Raw genomic sequence first — 19466 nt, 5'->3', positions numbered from 1 at the left:
TCTTATCATAAGACAATTATTATGTTGATTATTTGCATTGTTATTATTTTAAGTAAAATTTAAATCTAAATGTGATAACTTTTTGCAAATATCATCTTTCCAACAAGTGTGGAGTAGTAGACATTAAAGTCATTGAGAAGTATATTAAGCATACATGTAGGGTTTGGCTATGTTATTCATATTGACTATGATTTGACTATTATTCAAATCATTATTTATAAAAAATCATTGATTTCAAACATTGCAATATATATTCTTTTATTCAAGGTATACATTTATGGAAGGTTAAAATAACTTTCTATACTCAATCTCACTTTAGTTTTACAAATTGGTATATGCTTGATGATGGACACATTTAGGCCTTTAAGTCATGAACATTGAAATAATTTAACTCAAAATATCCCTATAGATAATTCAAAATACTAAAACGACATCATAAAAAGTATAACATGTCCAACTCAAAATCTTTGAATGGCATGATTTAGTGCCCATCAAGAGATATTCATAAGTGATGCCACCCAGTGGTGCTGCTTAGAATAATAGTGGGTTTTTCACCTCGATTCACTTCTATATCTTTCTAATTTTTCTTAATGTATTCATTGCTACTTCATCTTTCTCTTATAGGCTTGGCAGCCCTCCCTATTGCTCTGCTACTAATGCATGGTCAAATGCACCCTATTTGCCATTTTCAAAATTGCTAGCCCTTTGAGTCTTGCCCTTTGAAGTCACTCTACTAGGAAATGGAGTCTTTGATACCTTGCTAGCATTATGTCAAATCCAAAATGAGTATGTTGGTAATTTAATGGATATGTTGCTTGTCCATGAGAACTTCCCAATTTTCCAAGAAATTTTGATGGTTTATTCTTTGTACCCAATAACAAAGAGCCTAAAGGACCTATGAATACATTGATCCAAGATGTCACATCCATTGATGATTTTTATTTTTCCATTAAATCATGGAGGGCCCCCTATTCTACCATGCACAATAATCCATTCTAGTAGTGGCAAAATGACTACTTGCACACCATAGAATCAGGGTATGAATTATCAATTTTAATCTCATAATCTTCTCCTCTTGCAGTTTCTTACCAAATCCTTCATTTTTGTAGAATCAAGTTGGTCACGAGTGTCCTTTTAAACTAGGTTTGGCTCAAGGTGCGAATCCTTATCTTTTCCATGCTTGACTTCCATTGATTTGGGTGCTTGAGATTGTGGACCCCAATGCAACCTAGGTTATTTTGGATATCTAGATTTGGATGCGTAGATTTGGGTGCAAGGGTTTGGGTATTTGCATGTGGAGGTGGTATTGTAGATTTTATGAAGTCCATTCATGTGAGCTTTAATTCTCTTGCAAGTACATCAATGTCAACTCCTTATACATATGAGGGTTCTAAATAGCTAGTGTTTATGGTCTACCAATTTACCAGCTATATAAGTCCCGTTGGGACTCCTAGGGAGAGTGGGTGTGGTTATGTCAATATGGCGCAAGAATCTCATGGGGAGATTAGCTCCATGGATGATGGGAGAGATCAAGAGATCAGGCTCTTCTTGACTATGGGAAGACTCACCGATCTCAAATGTGGAAGGAGGGGGAACATCCTTAGCTCCAAGAATACCCTCTAGACCATCAACAAGATCCAATGGAGGGTCCATATCTGATGCTTTCTCATGCATCTCACCATTATAATCTTGCACCAAGGCGGGCTCCTCATTCATTGAGGCCCTAGAGTCCCTAATCTCCCTCTAGACCTCCTCATGGGCCTTGCCTTTGTCTTTGTATCTTGCCATCTGAGTGCAATCCACAGAATCCACTATTAGTAAAATGGATGTAACCTCTAGTGGGAAACTATGATTGAGGAGATTTTTTATTCAAATCAACGGGGGAAAAATACCTCTTTGAGATGGTCTAGAAATCTTTGTGATACAAAATGGTCCACAAATTTTGGAATTGAATCTATATGCATGTGTTGGAGTGGTCTACACCCTATCCACAGTGACCTTAGTGCACAAAAATGGCCATATCTTTCAAACCATAGCTTGGATTGGGTGAAGGGGACAAAGTCATCTTCAAGAGAACTATATGGTTTACTCCTAAATGCAATAGATAATTTACTATAGCAAGTTTTCGATGACTATCCTTGAAGGCCTGTAGCTAAAACATTGTTGTTCTAGTTCAAACATGCAGTGTATAAGTGGCTCATGGGCAAAGGAGCCTAAGCATCATAGTAAGCAACATCTGTAGCATATTGAGCATGATCCCAAGTGAATGTAAGCATTAGTTTGTCTACCATCACTACATAAGGAAGCCTGAGTTCCATACATCTTGCATCGACTGCACACATGTGAAGTACCATACATGGGTGTCTTGATCACTGAAAGTGCCTCATATCAGGTGATATCTCATCGAGAATGGGGTGATCATTGGGTATACCTATAGTTGCATACAAGTGTCGAGCTCCAAATCACTAGGAGGTGGGCAAAGTTCCCCCCAAGCTAGGTTGTGTACCCCTTCAGGGTCTTGACTAGTAAGGGAGGGTCATCACTCTTTTGGCTTATCACCTTGCCTAGCATCGACCTTTTTCCTCATTTTAAGTATACATAGTAGACATTTTTTTATCATTCAACCAACATGAGATGCATTGGGAAATAAACATTGGGCCTTTTCATGAGATGCAAGTAATAGATAAGAGCTTGAGTAAGGGCTTACCTTAGCAATCCAATGACTCTTTGGCTACCACTTATCCTTTTACAATGGCTTATTATTTGCTTGGGATCAGTTCAACACACACATGAATGGATAAGTCTTATAGTTAGCACTAACCAATGGGGAAGAGTTAACATGATGCAAGTAAGCTATTAAGTCAATGTAGGCAACATGCATTCAATGAAGGACTCTACTAATAAGGCAATATACATCCTTAATCTCTACAACAAAAGGACTAAGCTCAGTAAGTGAATTAAAATTAGAGATTAAGATTGGAGGACTCTACTAATAAGGCAATATACATCATTAATCTCTCCAACAAAAGTACTAAGCTCAGTAAGTGAATTAAAATTAGAGATTAAGATTGGAATATTATACCTCTTTAGTGTTTGAAGTAGATGGATGAAGCATGATCCCATAATGATCGAAGTCTTTCATTAAGTCAACTTGCGAAAGTAAACTACTCCAATGGGTATAATCTTTAAGAGTTTGGTGCTTGCACTGATAGTGGAGGCTCCCATTCTTGATCCATTGCTCTTCAAGAATTGAAAGCTTCAATTGGAGCTTTCATGGCTGCTCATAGGGAATCCTTGCATACTAAGCTCCATGTCTTCAATGTGGCTAAATGTGGCCAATAATGGCTAAAGGGGCTCATGGGGCTGAGATTGAAGAGGTTTTGAGCTAATTTGAGATCTCAAGTTGAGTGGCTATGGCTACCGTCTTATTATCCATATAGTAGGGTGCTTCAACTTATGAGGAGCTACCAAGAATGGGAAATAAGGAGGTTAAGCATACCTTGAGGATGCCATGTAAGCAAGGGGAAGCAAGCTTGATGCCCAATTAGCAAGACGATTAGGAGTAGTAGAAAGTAGAGAGGGGTAGCAAAAATTGCACCATAATTTGTGGGTTGGGCACTCCTAGTGTCCATCTCCACCAATCAAGTACTTTAAAAGTTGCTTGGGAAGTAACGGATCAGGTTTTTAATAGTTGTTCGTATCCCGAGGAAGAATGGAGCAAGATCTTGGGGGTTCTTGGGCCTGGCAACTATCATAACTTGCAAGGGAAGAAGGAGAAAACGACTAGGATAAAAAGTAATTGAGGTTTTTAACCTCCTCTAACTCCCAAGCCTCCTAATTTATCTTGGAACCCCTTAAAGTTGCGTAAGAAAGAGTGATGATCTCCTAAATTGACCATTTTACCTCTAGATATGTCAAAGACTCCAGCCATAGGTCTTGCTTGCCTTCAAGAAAGTTGTCAATATTTTTATTGTTGCTTGAGTAACTAGGGTTTCCAGATTTGAAAAGGGAACTAGATAGAAAAAAGGAAAGGGAAAAAAGATCAAAGACTGAAGCTCTAATACCACTTGTAATGAATGAGGCTCAAAAGAGAGAGGAGAATGAGAAAAAAAGAGAGAAAGAGAGCAAGAAGAAGAGGGAGAAAGATAGGAAAGAGGGAAGATGGAAGAAGGAAGCCATAAAAGCTAAAGGAGAAAGTAAAGAGTTAGTTCTTGATTATGTCTAGATGTTGTAGACTAGGTCTCTTACACCTTTATACATCGGTCAATGTAACTCGGTATCTAACTCCTAGTTCCTGTGTATCCCACTTATGACAATATAATCCTATAAATTTTACTAAATGAAAAACCCGTTCTTTCAAACTCACCCAATATCTTATATACTCTGCAAGATGAATCCCCTAGGAATCCTCCACAATACAAACACAATCCAAGGACACATTTTCATTGCTTCTCTTGAGGTAACAATGACTTGACTTGAGCTATATCATTCTACATAGGCTCAATATTGGTTTCTTAGTTTATCAAAACTTACAAGAGAATAACTTGAAGAATATCTTCTTTCATTATTAGAGAATGATGAAGTACAATGATAAATTTCTTGATACAAGATAACATCTCAATATAAGATTAGATCCTTCCTAGGATCTTCTAGAACTTTTTTGTAGATTCCAAAAGATATTAGGTTTCTTAGTGTCCATGACATAAAAAATTATTAATGAATAATTTCTAATTATAATTATCACTATTAATTATTATTATTAATTACTAATTACTAATTATTATTGATTACTATTAATATATTTTATAAGTAATTTATTAATTTTATACATTGATTATATAGTAACATTATTTTTCACTAAATAAAATTTTCATATGAAAGAAAATTTTTGTATTTTTTTCTTAATCCAATATAGTTTCATATTTCTTATTTGTTTGTTTGTTTATTTCCCAAGAGTCAATACCTTCATGAAGGCACTTACACATTTCTCATCATATCTTCTTTATCTCTGGTGCTGAGTGATTGTGAATCATTGGTATCCACTAGTGAGAAGAGTTTCAAAATAGAGAAGTTAGCATAATGAATATTTAAGGAGTTAAAGCAAGAGTCAAAATAACTTTCTAAGAAAAGATATGGTTTGGATTGTAAAAATATTTATTCTTAAATAATCATTTATTCAAGTATGATCTAAATATTTTCAAAGACATTTCTAAGCCTATTTATTCATAAATATTCTATTGACATGTTGAATACACTCTTAGGAAATAAATTTACAAACAATAGTTTTCCTCTCTTCAAAAATTTTTATGAAAAAGAGTTGATGATGTAGATAGAGTTTGGTGTGGTAGAAGGCCAAGCTCGTTTTCATCTACAAACACTATATTAGGAAATTAGGGAATTCTCATATAGTTTGAGAATTCTCAATATTGTTAATATTTGGCCACATGGTCAAATCTTGTCCCTTTACTTGAATATGGAGTCTACCCTAATTACTATATAGGTTCTCTTTCCAAGTCTCACTTTGAAGCATGGTTAAGATTTAGCCACATGGCCAAATCTTTACCCCTTATTTGAAAGTGGGACTTGGGAGATTTCCAAATTCTCTAATATTGTGTTCACATGCTTCTCCACAAAATGATAGTGATTGTCTACTTTGAGGATTAAAGGTGCTTGTAGGAAAGTAGGTTGGACCTTTTGACATGGCAAACTCTATGCATATCATTAATCTTATAACATAAAATTCTTTGAAAATGAGAAAATTGTCATTTTTATAATTGTTTATTATTAAAAGCATCTTCAATACATTCTCAAAATAATAATGAATGAATGAGCTTGTCATGTGTGTGAAGCTTTTCAAACTACTTTTGAGTTCATGATTATTTAACTATGAATCTTTTTGTAGCCCAAGCCCATCTTTACCAACAAGATTCTCCACATTCTTGCTTCGATTTCTTGAATACTCTTTATGCTCTAAAGTCTATTTTAGAATTCTCCTAACTTTTTGGTTAGCATATGCACCTTGTACTTGATCATGTCTCATGACATTTTCACAGAGAGAGAGAGAGAGAGAGAGAGAGAGAGAGAGAGAGAGAGAGCACGTGTATATATACACAAGTGAGTGTTAGAAAATGATTATCTTATCACACCTCATAACATGCATTTATCCATATCATGATACATTCCATTCAAATGGCCCTTTCATCGCACATAGATGTATATGTATACTCACTCACACACATACACACTCATATACACATACTAGGCAATAAGAGAAGATTGTTACTAATGATATGCTACTACCAAATTCATGATATGTGCCAACTGGCAGTCATTCCCTACCATACACACCACCACACAAAAAAAAGAGAAAGAGTGAGAATTGATTAATAGTAGTATAAGGATTATGATTGATTGTGATTTATTTATTTTCAAAAGAGATTTCAAAATATGATTAAGATTAATAATATAACTAGTTTTTTAAAAAATAAATTCTTAAGTAGAATAAACAGAACTCTTTAAAATGTTTTTAATTAGGATTATGATTAGGAGAGAAATTAAATGGATAGTAAGGCCAAGCTTAAAGAAGATAGATAGGTTGTATAAAATACACACACACACACACACACACACACACACGTACAAAGGATGCTTGGTGGAGAAAAGTAGACTTATTGGAAAAGCAAGTATTCTAGGGGAAGTTGTCTATTAAACTATTTCATTAGTGGTTTGAGAAGTTAAGGTTGAATATATTAGAGGAGTATGATGTGATTGCTTTAAAAAATGCTAAGTTATTGGTACAATGCCAAATGTTGCAAAAATATTTATTACCCTTGCAACACTTAGAGAGACAAGTGTTAACCAATCTTTATGTAAAAGTGGATGGAGTTGTCATCACTACTAGATTATCAAGACTTACATGCTCAACTCTTAAATGCTACTAAACAAACTTAGAGTATTATTATAACACATTTGGGTGTGGTTGTGAATAGACCATATGAAGTACTTCAAGGTAATTCCTTTGTGATAGATGATGCAAAAAATCTATTAAATGTAAATGAAGATCATTGTGTCCATATTAATTAGTTGCATGATGACACTATAATTATCTTAATCATATACAAGAATCTCTTTTGAAAATAACTAAATCATAATCAATCATAATCCTTACTCTACAATTTAATCTTTATCCTTTTTTAAGCATTAAAAACTTTTAGACATATTATCATTCAAATTATAGTTGTATATATATACTATTAAAATATTAATTTTAAAATTAGATATACAGAAACCATAATTATTCTCTCTCTCTCTCTCTCTCTCTCTCTCTCTCTCTCTCTCTCTCTCTCTCTCTCTCTCTCTCTCTCTCTCTCTCTCTCTCTCTCTCTCTCTCTCTCTCTCTCTCTCTCTCTCTCTCTCTCTCTCTCTCTCTCTCTCTCTCTCTCTCTAATTGTATGGCCTGTCTAAAAGGGAGGAACTATTGATTGGCATGTATACAAAATGCTACAAAAAGATTAAAAGGAAGTATCAAAAATCATGAATTGTATCAAAAGGTTCAAAATATAAGTTTGCCTTTTGTTCCTTATTTTAGACTCTATTTTACACAGAAAAGAATAGTTCTTGTTTGGAAAGCAAACAATAAATTCCATAATGCATGTTTGATGCTTTGTAGATGCTTTTTTGGTGTTGCAATGGTATAGTTATGATCTAGAATGCTATTTGGATTGTTTAAAACTTGATTAGATTAGCTAAATATTTATTGTTGTCATAATAGTTCGGATAGCAAGCATACAAAGTGAGCTTCATGTTTTGACTATCTTGATCCTACTTTTTTCCATTGCGAGACTCAGTTTGCTTAATTATAGGGTCGATTGGAGACTAATGGGTGGAGGCTAAGCCATGATAGAAGACGTTTTAAGAAATTTAGGTAGTAAGGGATTAAAATGTAATTGTCTCCAAGTCTTACTAATTTGATTAAGATGCAACTTTCTAAAACAACCTATTGCATCCACAAAACATTAAATGGCACTTAGATAAAATGATTTACAATCTTACCAGAGTCTAAAGCCTACTCTAACCAAACTGAGAGTTTGTGCGTGAAGATCAAGTTGTGATGACTCCTTCAGATTGTGGCAGATTTGCACATATGTTGGAGTCTCTTCCATCTTTTATCACCGTGGGCTCGCAAATAGGTGGCCTTGGAGCACATAACCCTTAAATTTGCAACTGTAAATGGAAATTGCTTTATCATGGATGCACTCTAGGTACACATCACCATAAGTTATAATTGCTACCACCATCAATGCAGGGTGAGTGCTATATTGTTCCACCAACTATATTAGGGCTGCATATTTATGACACCATTGTCCATAACCAACTTGCATCTATTCAATGGAAAATAACAAGGTAGGATTGCCAAGTGTCTTTGTCCCTACTACACAAAAATTTGCAACACAAACATCCGAAACTATTATCTGAATTGAGAACGCTTATGCATTGTGATCAATAGAAAACAAACAAGAAACATGGAATCATAGAATAGAATACCAAATAATACAAAATATGGTGCAAAAAATAACACTCTCTCCATTACATTGATCATTGCATAAATGAGATATAATTGACATAACTATTGTCAATGCACATATAGAGAGCAACTTACTTTCATATGAAAACTAAATGACCCTTCATACTAAAAATACACAATGCAACATATGAGTCTATCATGGTAAAACTAGTGGTTAGCACTTATGCCCTAGCTACCAATCCGTTAAGGAATCCCCCTTGCAAGGGTATAAGAGGCAAAGATACCCCCTTACAACAAAAGAAATACATTTTTTCTAGAAGACAAAGAATAATATACAAAAGCAAAAATCAACAAAAGAAGATAGCTCTTGAATTGACTTTCGCGACATATGTATATATGTCCTTAAATGTGATATAGAATGTTATAAAAAGGGGAAACTCTCATAGTTGTCAATAAAGTACATTCCATGCTTTAGTAATATAACGAGTGGGTTAATGGGAGCTAGGGGTAGATACCCGGTCATATTGATTGGGTTATATAAGGTGTAAGACCCAGTTTAGGGTATCCAAATATAATCAAAAACTGACTTTTTTCTTCTTCTTCCTCACTCTTTTGCTCATTCTCCTCTCAACCTCATTCATTACAAGTGGTATCAAGACTTTAGGCTTTCATCATTTTCCCCTTTCCTCTTTCTCTATCTGTTTCCCTTTTCAAATTTGAAAACCCTAGTTACGTAGGCACTAGGTATAGGTACTGTAAGAGGACTATAGTAAGTGACAACTTTCTTGAAGCAAGGAGGAGCTATGGCTGGAACCTTTGACACATTTGGAGGTAAAATTGTTAACTTAACAGGTTATCACTCTTTTTTATGCAACTTTTAGGGGTTCCAAGGCAAAGTTGAAGGATTAGAAGTTAGAGAAGGGCAAAAACCCTAGTTAAACTTTGCTCTAGACCTTCTCTCTCTCTCTCTCTCTCTCTCTCTCTCTCTCTCTCTCTCTCTCTGATGCCAGGAGGCATATTTCACGGTGGATTCCGTGAGGTTTTACGGTGGATTCCGTAAACTTTGATGACCGGGGCTCATACACAAAGTGGATTCTTTGTGCGAGAAGTTGATGGGGACGCCTGTCCTTTTCGGGCGTTTCATTAATTTAGTGTATACGTGGGTGATTCCGCAAAATGCATATTAAATTAATAAACGTTTATGAGTTTAGAGTGCGCACTCGTAATAAATTAAGGTTAGGATTGATTTCTAACCAGTTGATTTATTTATGTAGCTGAAGACTGCTAGGTATTCACTTTTGTCGGTTTAATTGTATTATTTTACTAACGATTGTGAATGCTTCAGTTGATGTGTAGAGATAGCAGCAGTGGCGGAGGAAAGCATTGGAGGATAGAGAGTATCCGATTTATCACTTATATTTTGATGGGCGCATACCTTAGGCATGGCGCCTATATTTTGTCACGCCTATGTATTGAGGCGTTGGATATTTATTATTATTTTGTATGCGCATGGGCGCACGATTATGTTATTTGTACTTGGACATTGTATTGGGCATGCCAGACTCTTTGGGCACTGTCTGTTAGCTTTATTCCTATTTTGTGCTAAAGCAAACTCAAAAGCTAAAAGCTTGCTATTTTGTAATTTGGGCTATTATTTGAGCTTGAAGATGAATAATACAAAAAATACATGCTTTGTGGAGCGCTCACACAAGGCATGGGGGGAGATTGCACCCAATTGGTCTCTTGTTCATGTCGTTCATGCTTTTCACCTTGAATTTTGTGCAAAAAGTAGAGTTCTTTTGTTCTTGGGGACCTTCCGGCATTCACTACGCAAGCGTACAGCATCCGATCTGCGCACCACTCTCTCTCCCTCTCTCTCTCTTCATTTGTAAGTTGTTATGACTTCCATGAAAGAAACCCTAGAATCTTGTTTTTACCTCCTTTAGGACATCAGCCACCACTTGAGCTTAATCCCTTACATCTCCAGCAACAAGTAGAGTAGCATATAGGATATCCTTGACCTATGGAACCCTCCAAGCAGCCCCCCAAAATTTTCGGTGCATTATATGCTACCCGAGACTAATCTCCTCCTGCTTCTCCTCAATTGAAATCCTCATTGTCATTGCTTCTCAAAGCTTCAAGCTACCATTTGGGATCTCCTCCACTAAGAATGCATCTATTTTCCTCTATTTTGCTGACCTCCTCCTCTAAGGCATCCAAATCTTGCTATACCTTATTTTGATCAGCCATTAAAGCTTAGTTCAAGCTCCCCAAACTTTGAAATCTCAGTCCCCCTCAAGAGTTGTTTTAACCATTCTTAGCCACACTTATCCTGATTGAAGACATGGATCTGAGTATGTAGGGATGTCTTATGGATAGCTATGAAAGATCCACTCAAAGATTTTATTTATTAAAGAGAAAGCTCGAGGTCAAGCACATAAGCCCCACCATTAGAGGAAGAAACAAGCTCTTAAATATTGTACCCATTGGAGTGCTTTGTTTAGTGGGGATGACTTAATGGAGACCTTGAATCATTGTGGGATTATGCTTCATCCATCTACTTCAAGCACTGAAGAGGTATTTTAATTCAAACTTAATCTCTCATTTTCATCCATTTACTAAGCTTACAGCTTTTGTTGGAGAGTCCTTCATTGAATGCATACTACCCACATGGAATGTGTAGCCTAATTGCTTCACATTTTCTTTCCAATGGATCATGTGAACTCTTCTTCATTGATTATTGTTGACTCTGACACTTTCCAATCATGTGTGTGTTGAATTAATCCCAAGTGGATAATAAGCCATTGTAAAAGGGTAAGTGGAAATCAATGAGTCACTAGATTACCAAGATAAGCCCCACCCAACCTCTTGTTTAATCCTTGCATCTCATTAAAAATCCAAATGTCTATTTCCCAATGCATCTTGGTCTAGTTACCTAATTAGAAATGTCTGCCATGTATACTTTGGTGGCTAAGGAAAAAAGTCGATGCTAGGCAAGGTGGTAAGCCAAAAGAGAGGTGACCCTCCCTTATCACTTAAGACCTTAAAGGGGTACACAACCCATCCCAAGGGAAACTTTGTCCACCTCCCAATGATGTGAAGCTTGATACTTGTATGCAAGTGTAGGTACACTCCATGATCACCCTATTTTCAATGAGGTAGCCCTTGAATTGACATACTTTCAGTGCTCAAGACACCCATGTATGGCTCTTGATATGTATGCACTCAATGCAAGATGTATGACATTGAGGCATCCTTATGCAATAATGGCATAGAAAATGGATACTTAAATGTACTTGAAATCATATTGAATATCCTCAATATGTTTCTTATTATGATGCTTAGACTCCTCGGTCCATGAGCTACCCATATTGTGCATGTTGGAATTGGGACACACATTGTTTTATTCACAGGCACTTAAGATCAGTCACAAAAAGCTTACTATAGTAAATTCTCTATTATATCTAGGAGTCAAACCTATAGCTCATCTCAAAGAGGGGTTCATCCCCTTCAATTTGAATAAAAAATCTCCCCAATTGGAACTACAGTTTAAAATATATGTCCATTTTTGTGCACTAAGATGACTATGGACTGGGTGCAGACTAGGCATAGAGATTCAATTGCAGAATTCTTTGATCACTTTTTCTCTCAAAGATTTATAGCTCATCTTGAAGAGGGTGTCTTATTCTACTCTTTTCTCTCTCCTCTCTTTGTCTCCCTACTCTTCTCTCTCTCCTATCTACTCTTTCATCTATGTACTCTCCCTACTATTTTCACTCTTGCTCTACACTATATAGAAACATTAAAAAAATAATTATTTAGAATCTCATTACTCTTATATTCATTTTTCTACCACAAAAATGGCAATAAGAAGAATGGAAAAAATAAAATAAGGTTTTGTGGGCATACATGTAAGTTTGATGTCACCTTCATAAATATGAAGCAAAAAACCTCACAGATTACATATTTTTCATGGCATCAATATATACCTCGGTATACACATCCAAATATTTTTCAAATGTGATCGAAATATACATCAAAATACCCATCACTACTTTCTAGAGTTATTTGCAATGCATATATTATACTAATGAACATTTGGTTGCATATATCATTGCCATCAAATTTTTCAAAGACATGACATAAATAATTTTCAGTATACTCCTCATCCCTAGTAGTGGTAGGGATTGTAGCATTCTTTGAAAAACATCCTTTGGGGCATACCTGCACTCTTGATAAAGATACACATATAGTGTACATGGACTCCTACAATTTGGCCACGCCACATGTTGAAATGATGATCTAGCATATATTCAAACTTTTACACATGGTAAATCATGTTTTATTTACTTTATTGAGGTGTACCATACTGTAATGTTTAATCCAATCATAGATCTTAGTTCCAATAATAAATTATAGTGATAATGTCTTATCCCCTTCCTTCGATATCAAGTTTTAAAAACATATTTGACTCTATTTTAGGAAGAGTAACAAGAGATCACTATTGTAGAAAATCACAACATTCTTGAAGAGCTAAAGCATTGGTCATACCTTGTGTAAATGTAAAGAGATGTATAAGAATGCTCCAAATTTTAGTATAATTTTCTTTTGGATTCTAGTGATGAAATATTTAAATGGTTAAGTTAAAAAGCGCTTCATTAAGCTTTTGTATTTTTCATTTTATGTATTATAATATTTTTCTTATTACAAATGCATTAGATGTCTCATTTGTGTAGGCATAATGTAAGGGAAACAGAGATAGGGAAGCAAGAACAAGCAAGTCAAATGTTTTTGACAAGGGTAGTGGATGAGATATGTTATCTTAGGTTGCAATATTGTACTTTGTAATCAAAGCCAAAATTTGATAGCTTTGAGTTTCCTTAAATTTTATCTAAGCTAAAACTTTAGCTTCCAAATCTCTGTGTATGCCCATGTATATATTATGTTGCAACCAAGACTACTACCTAATCATTATCATTCTTTGTTTTATATGTGTATTGGACTCTTTGTCATTTCAAGCTATACTATTATTTATAGTCTTTAATAATTTGTGGATTCAATTCATATTATGGATACGCCTAGCATTGTATGACTATTCATACCATTATTAGACGTCTAGCCTTAGAACTTAATTATTCATTTGATTTATGAAGATTTCTAAATTATAGTACAATGAGCTAGCAAAATAGGCAAAGCTTACTATTATTTTTGCAAAGGGCTATTTTAGGCAAAACATAATAAATACTCACACTGAGGAGAGCCCTTTCGATACATAGGAGTAGATTGTGCCCAATTTTGTGTCATGCTCACTCTCTTGGTTTTTTCCTTTTGTTTTATAGATTCATCCCAATTCTTTGAATTAATAGTTAAGCTATGGTGAGAGTTGAGAGAACAAGCTCCAAGCCATTGAGGCTACCAAGGACTCGAAGGTAACGACAACAAGTTACAAGCAACATATCAAATGTGACCAATGATCTACGCATTTATTATTTCCTTGAACAAGCTATACAAATGGATCTATGTTGTTTAGCAATGAGGTTAGACTGATAGCAGTTTCTTTATGAGATTATATAGTTGAGCTAGCAATGGTAAAAGGGGTTCAAGGAGAAGATGTTATTATGGGATAGCAGTTTCTATATGAGAGTATATATTTGAGCTATCCCTGGTACAAGGGGTTCGAGGAGAAGACGTTATTAAGAGATTATATAGTTGAGCTAGCACTGGTACAATGGGTTCGAGGAGAAGATGTTATTATGGGCGGGGTCATGTTGTTGGCCTGCTGACTAATTAGGAGCGACTCTGTAGGCTGTTTAGCAGAGTGTATAGGTGAGCTAGCACTGGTACGTGGGGTTCCAGGAGAAGATGTTATTATGTGTGTCGATGACGATCTCGGTGCTATGCAGGCTGACGGCGCCGATGACCATGTTCGCGAATGTATCACCCTCTTGCTTCTCGACGAAGGGCCAGCACATCCTACGGACGCCGTTGTCATCCGTGAAGATGAGCTCCGTGGCGCCAGGCGCAAGCGTGAGGGCATTACCATTGGCAAAGAGGAAGGCGATGGTAGGAAGGCCGCTCATGTCATTGGGGTAATCCCAGCAGGCGTCCAGGCCCTCGGGGCCTGGCTCGCCCGGGTCGCCGAGAATAGGAGCGACGGCGTCAAGCCAGGCGGCTCGGAAGCGGACGTAGGCGTCAGTGGTGATGATGGTGAGCATGTCACCGGAGTCCACAATGACACCACCTGTGGCATCGGCGTTGATGGTGGAGAGGACTCCGTCGGGGACGCCGACGCGGTGGCCGTTGATAAGGAAGTCGACGGCCTCGACATAGTGGTACACCTGCGCACCTTCGTCAGTGACCAGAGGCGTGGAGGGGTAGTCCGCGGCTGGAGCAATCACAGACAGAAATTAAAACTTATGGCCATGGAGTTATATTGCAGACTAGCTTGGTATATGAACTTACGCGCTGCTGCCCCGTCCCCGAATATGATCCAACCGGAGTAGGGGCTGGAGAAGATGGGAGCCAGGCAGAAGGCGAAAGCAGTGCTGTAGTAATGCACGATGTTCAGCTGCTCTGGGAAGGAGAGGCCGCGCCCGAAGCCCAGTCCCAGGACGCCCGAGGCAACCGTCTCCACCCCGGCGACGTTCTTGGTGCCGCAGCCGAAGCCCAGGTCCGAGATGGTGACGGACACCTCTTCCCCGGAGCCCGGGCCGGAGTCCCAGAAGCTGAACTCTTCAGTGGCGATGTAGCCGTACGAGCTGGTCCCATCCGCATAGCTGATGTAGTATAGGCACAGGCTGTCGTCGGCGCCCTGCCCCAGCCCTGGCACGGCCTGCACGTTTGAGCAGTACGGGTCGTTGGTGTTGGTCATGTAGTGGGTTTGGGACATTTTGGGGTCGTAGATAGCAAAGGACTGCGCGTAGCAGCTCTCGCAGGGTTGGCACTGGAACCAGGGCAGGTCGCTCCCGGTGTCCAGCAGCAGCAGCAGCGGCTGGGTGGCATCGCTCACGCTCAGCAACATGTAGTACTCCGAGAATTGACCCCCGCTGTAATAGCCCGTGCCTACCTGGCCCCAGGGGATAGAGTCTAGGTGGCGTTCCTGATCATGTCCATAAGTAGGCGTCGACGACGACGTTCCATTGGCCGTTGATGGCCGACGTACCACCCTCGTGTTCTTCTTTTGCCTGTCCTCCCTCGCCTCCGTGTAGCGCTTCAACCTCAGCCGCGAGGCGCATGCATCATCGCATCCCGCGGGCCGCAGTGGCGAATGCGCGTCCCAGATGTGGCTCACGCCCGCCCTGATCATACCAGACCTACGTCTAGCTGTGCTACTGTAATTAGAATCCATCGACGTCATTGCAGGTGATATTCCTGCCGTCATCGACATGCCGGCTGCCAGAGCCCGGTGATTGATCTGCCGCGCTGCTACTACGCACATGCAATGCAGGCTGAATATAATGGCCAGCAACAGCCGGAGCTTGCGAAGCTGTATTGGAAAGACGATATGATTGCTGTTGCAAAAGCTCATCAGATTCAGCTTCTCGCTCATGACGTGGGCCGCCATCTAGTGAGTGCTCGGTTTCTGGACGGCCGTTTGCCGATGCGCTGAGAGTACCGTTGTCACGGAGTCTTGTTTATAAGAGGCGCTTGCTCTACCGGTCGGCAAATGAAGGAATGATCCCAGGATATGCGCTCTCAAATTTGCATGGGATGGAACGCAAAACAGAAAACGTTGTGTTTCTCCAAGACGGCTAATTTGGCTTGACATGCGCAAATAATCAACAGCAGGGTTCGCTAAATACATTCTGTTGAGGCTTCAGTTAGTCCCCCTCTCCTTTCACACTGAGCTTAGAATTGGGATACTTCAATCTGATTTTCCCCATCAAGCTTTAGGATGAAGCAAACCCGTCTCTTTCTAATACTGCACTGTAAAGAGAAAGATGCATATCCTTGGAATATGCGCTTAGGTGTCAGCATCCGAATAGAGCCTGATGGTTAGTTTTAATGCGAGACTTTCCTCATAAATGTGCAGATCCCAATGTAAGCATGAATGGTCTTGAACTCAATGTAATCACGCTACCTTAATCTCATTCCAAATTTCCTACATTCGGGAGTCGGCGGCTCGTGGTTAGGCAGAAATTACTCTACCTTATTGATTGGGATACCACCGATAATTACAAGTCGTATCATTAGGTCACGATCAGAAATTTGACGACCCGTGGGCCGTGGGAGAGAGCAAGAAGTATCGCATCCTTAGCATTGATTATCCTAACTTGTTTTTAAAATTATTCTTGCACCGGAGCACCCAAACTAGTCCTTGACTAATTGTTGGTAATAAATTCAAAGAAAATTGTAAATTAGTCAGAGTACTAAGATAAATAAATACTGTAATGCACTTGAATGATGGCACACGAGAGAGAGAGATGCACAGATAAGAGATTGCCTATAAATGTCTGATCCCCCGTTTCTACTCACTCGTTACATCTTATGCAATTGTTGAAGGAACTGTCAACCCAACTTGGGTTAATGTTAACTGGGGTTCCCACACTTCCCTCTCTCCCCCCTCCCCCCCCCCAAACATGGAGCTTGTTGTACAATAAATGTAACATTTCCAAAACAAAAACACGCATTCTGCATACGAATCCCCTCTTAGGAGGCTATAAGGTTAGGGTAATGACAAATTTTTTAAATTATTATTCCCCTTATCCCCCCAGCCAACTGTCGTGCTGGAGGGAAGGGGAATAACAGGTATGATCAAGCTTCTCGATGGAGCTTGTAGGAGGAAAGAACTCATGCCAAATGACGCATGGGGGAGGGAGTATCCCCTCCCCTCCCCTATTTAAGTCTATGCCATGGGGGGAGATCTAGGTGGTGCAGGCTGAGAGGATACACGGCCGTCGAGAGAGGGCTGCCGTGAAGCAAGACAAGATGCCACCCAGTCACCAATTGCAGCTGCCGCTGCAGTCCGACCCCCGTGTCCACATCGCCGTCAGCCGAGAAGGGAAGTGTTGGTGTGGTGAGAGAAGGAGAGTCAGACTGCCAACGTTGCCGCGAAGCCCTACAGTCATGAAGGAGGGGAAGACTGCCGACGCCACCGTGAGAGGCCAGAGAGGAAGAGCCGATATGCTGTCGCTGCCGCCAGTCAAAGCCCACGTGTTTTTTTTTTAAGCTTTAGAAGCTTCTAAGGGGGGGGCTCTATAAGCCCCCTTTCCCCCCTAAATTTGCCTTGAAGGGTCTTCATGTGGCCTATTTAAGCCTTCATATTACACCTTTCCCCCCCACAAATTGCCCTTGTAGGTTCTTGTTCATGTGGGCGCGGTAAAGCCCTTTCCCCCCCATACAAAATTCCTTCCTAAGCCCCTTTCATACCCGTTTTCCCCACACAAAGAAAGTCTCCTTCCAAGCGTCTTTTACACCTTTTTCCTTTCCCCCCCGGGATTCAAAGGTTTCATACACCCTTCCTTCCCCCTTGTTTCCCCCTTTCTTATCCACCAAGAGTTTTTTTTCCCGGGATTCAAAAGCCCTTTTCGTGAGCCTTCTTATTGCCCTCGCAAGTGGGGTTTAAAAGCCCAGTTACCTCGTTGAAATCAAGGCCTTTTGCCCACTTTAGGCTGGGGTTTAAAAATCCTTTCCGTAGGAATTTCCCCACTCAAATTCATAGGAGGAAACCTTCTACAAAAACCGTTTTCGAAAGACGGTGCAAGCTGTCACAAAGGGGAGCTACGCGTGCAAAGGAGACGGCCAAGGTCATAAATTTGCATCCAAGACGAAAAGGTCGCATTCGCAATGGCTCCTAAGAAAGCACAAGGCACAGCCCCAGGAGGATCGTCTCCTAACATCCACGTGGACATCTCACCACAAGTCCAGGTTTTTCTTCCTAATTTTTATTTTACATTGTTATAATTTTGCGTGCGTGGATGATTTTTGGAGATAGGATGCATTTTTTGTCTTAAATACTTTGGTTAATTTAAAAGAATTAGCTCACGACGGAAGAGTTTGGCCATTAGTATTTTCAATAAAAGGAACAAAATAAAGTGAGCAGAAAATTGATATGCATTTCTAGCAAGTAGTTTTTGTGCATTGCAATGAAATGAAATTAGATCAATATCCATATTTACAAGACAGAATTATGAAAGTACACTCCGATTAAGCATGAAAGGAATTAACTGCATATTGCATTATTGAATATCTTTTTTTGAAATGATTAGTAAAGAAAGTTAATAGCAATAGTAGAAAATTGCTAGGACTACATGAAGAAGATTTAACTAGGCAAGTGGTCTAAAAATTTAATTTAATGAAAGGGTGTGTAAGTTTTGCATACGATAAATTCATTCGAAAATGGAAGTAGTAAAAGACTACATGTTTTAGCGTGAATCTTGTTCGCATGTTATAGGATGAGTAATTGGAATTAGGCTATAACCTAACCTATGCTTGATCTTAAATCGAAAAGTTAGGGTTTGAAAATCAACTTATGCATAAACAATGAGTCATGTGGTTATGGAAATGATAGCATAATTATCTTCAAGAATAGATAGGCTAAATTGCCATAAACCCAAACACCTAAAACCGCGGAGTACTCGTTTAGAAAAGGGTTAATTCAATGCAACATAACCCAAGGAACTGTCTAGGGTTAGCCCGGTGAAGACATTTACCTAGTCGCACGTATTGCCAAAAACTGAAACTCCTATACCCTAAATACTTGCCCACATTCACGGAATGTAGGGACATTAGGACCTACTTGCGAGAAGGATCTAGGGTTTTCTTAAGAATCTCTCGCTAAAAAGATGAAACTCGAAACCCTAGGACTGACAAGTCGGCCTAATGCCATCAGAAACAGATTATTTCGTGACTCCATTCGATGGGTAAATAGTCCCATAGTTGATGCGTCACTTGTGCAACAAGTGGTAGAGTCGCATAATCTTGTGATTTGATCACAAGGGAA

General features: G+C 38.8%; 1 protein-coding gene across 1 annotated transcript; it reads right to left on the bottom strand.

Moving 5' to 3' along the window:
- Positions 1-14355: 14355 nt before the first annotated feature.
- LOC148014157 (aspartic proteinase nepenthesin-2-like) lies at positions 14356-15911 on the bottom strand. Its single transcript, XM_087666527.1, has 2 exons — positions 14987-15911; positions 14356-14909 (listed from the first exon to the last, which is right to left on the bottom strand). The coding sequence occupies exons 1-2, from the start codon at positions 15909-15911 to the stop codon at positions 14356-14358; spliced, it is 1479 nt and encodes a 492-aa protein (XP_087522653.1).
- Positions 15912-19466: the final 3555 nt, after the last annotated feature.

The sequence above is a fragment of the Lygodium microphyllum genome, chromosome 25 (assembly GCF_053477565.2).
Source record: "Lygodium microphyllum isolate KBCC chromosome 25, Lygodium_microphyllum_v1.1.10, whole genome shotgun sequence".
NCBI lineage: Eukaryota > Viridiplantae > Streptophyta > Polypodiopsida > Schizaeales > Lygodiaceae > Lygodium > Lygodium microphyllum.
Note: the sequence above shows the minus strand (reverse complement) of the source record. Positions and strands in the feature narration are given on the sequence as shown.

Bases quoted from the DNA above. Each gene is read 5' to 3' on its own strand.
- LOC148014157 (XM_087666527.1), bottom strand. From the start codon at position 15,911: ATGTCGATGACGGCAGGAATATCACCTGCAATGACGTCGATGGATTCT. The intron at 14,910-14,986 runs GTAAGTTCATAT...TGATTGCTCCAG, and splicing joins CGGGGACGGGGCAGCAGCGC to CCGCGGACTACCCCTCCACG.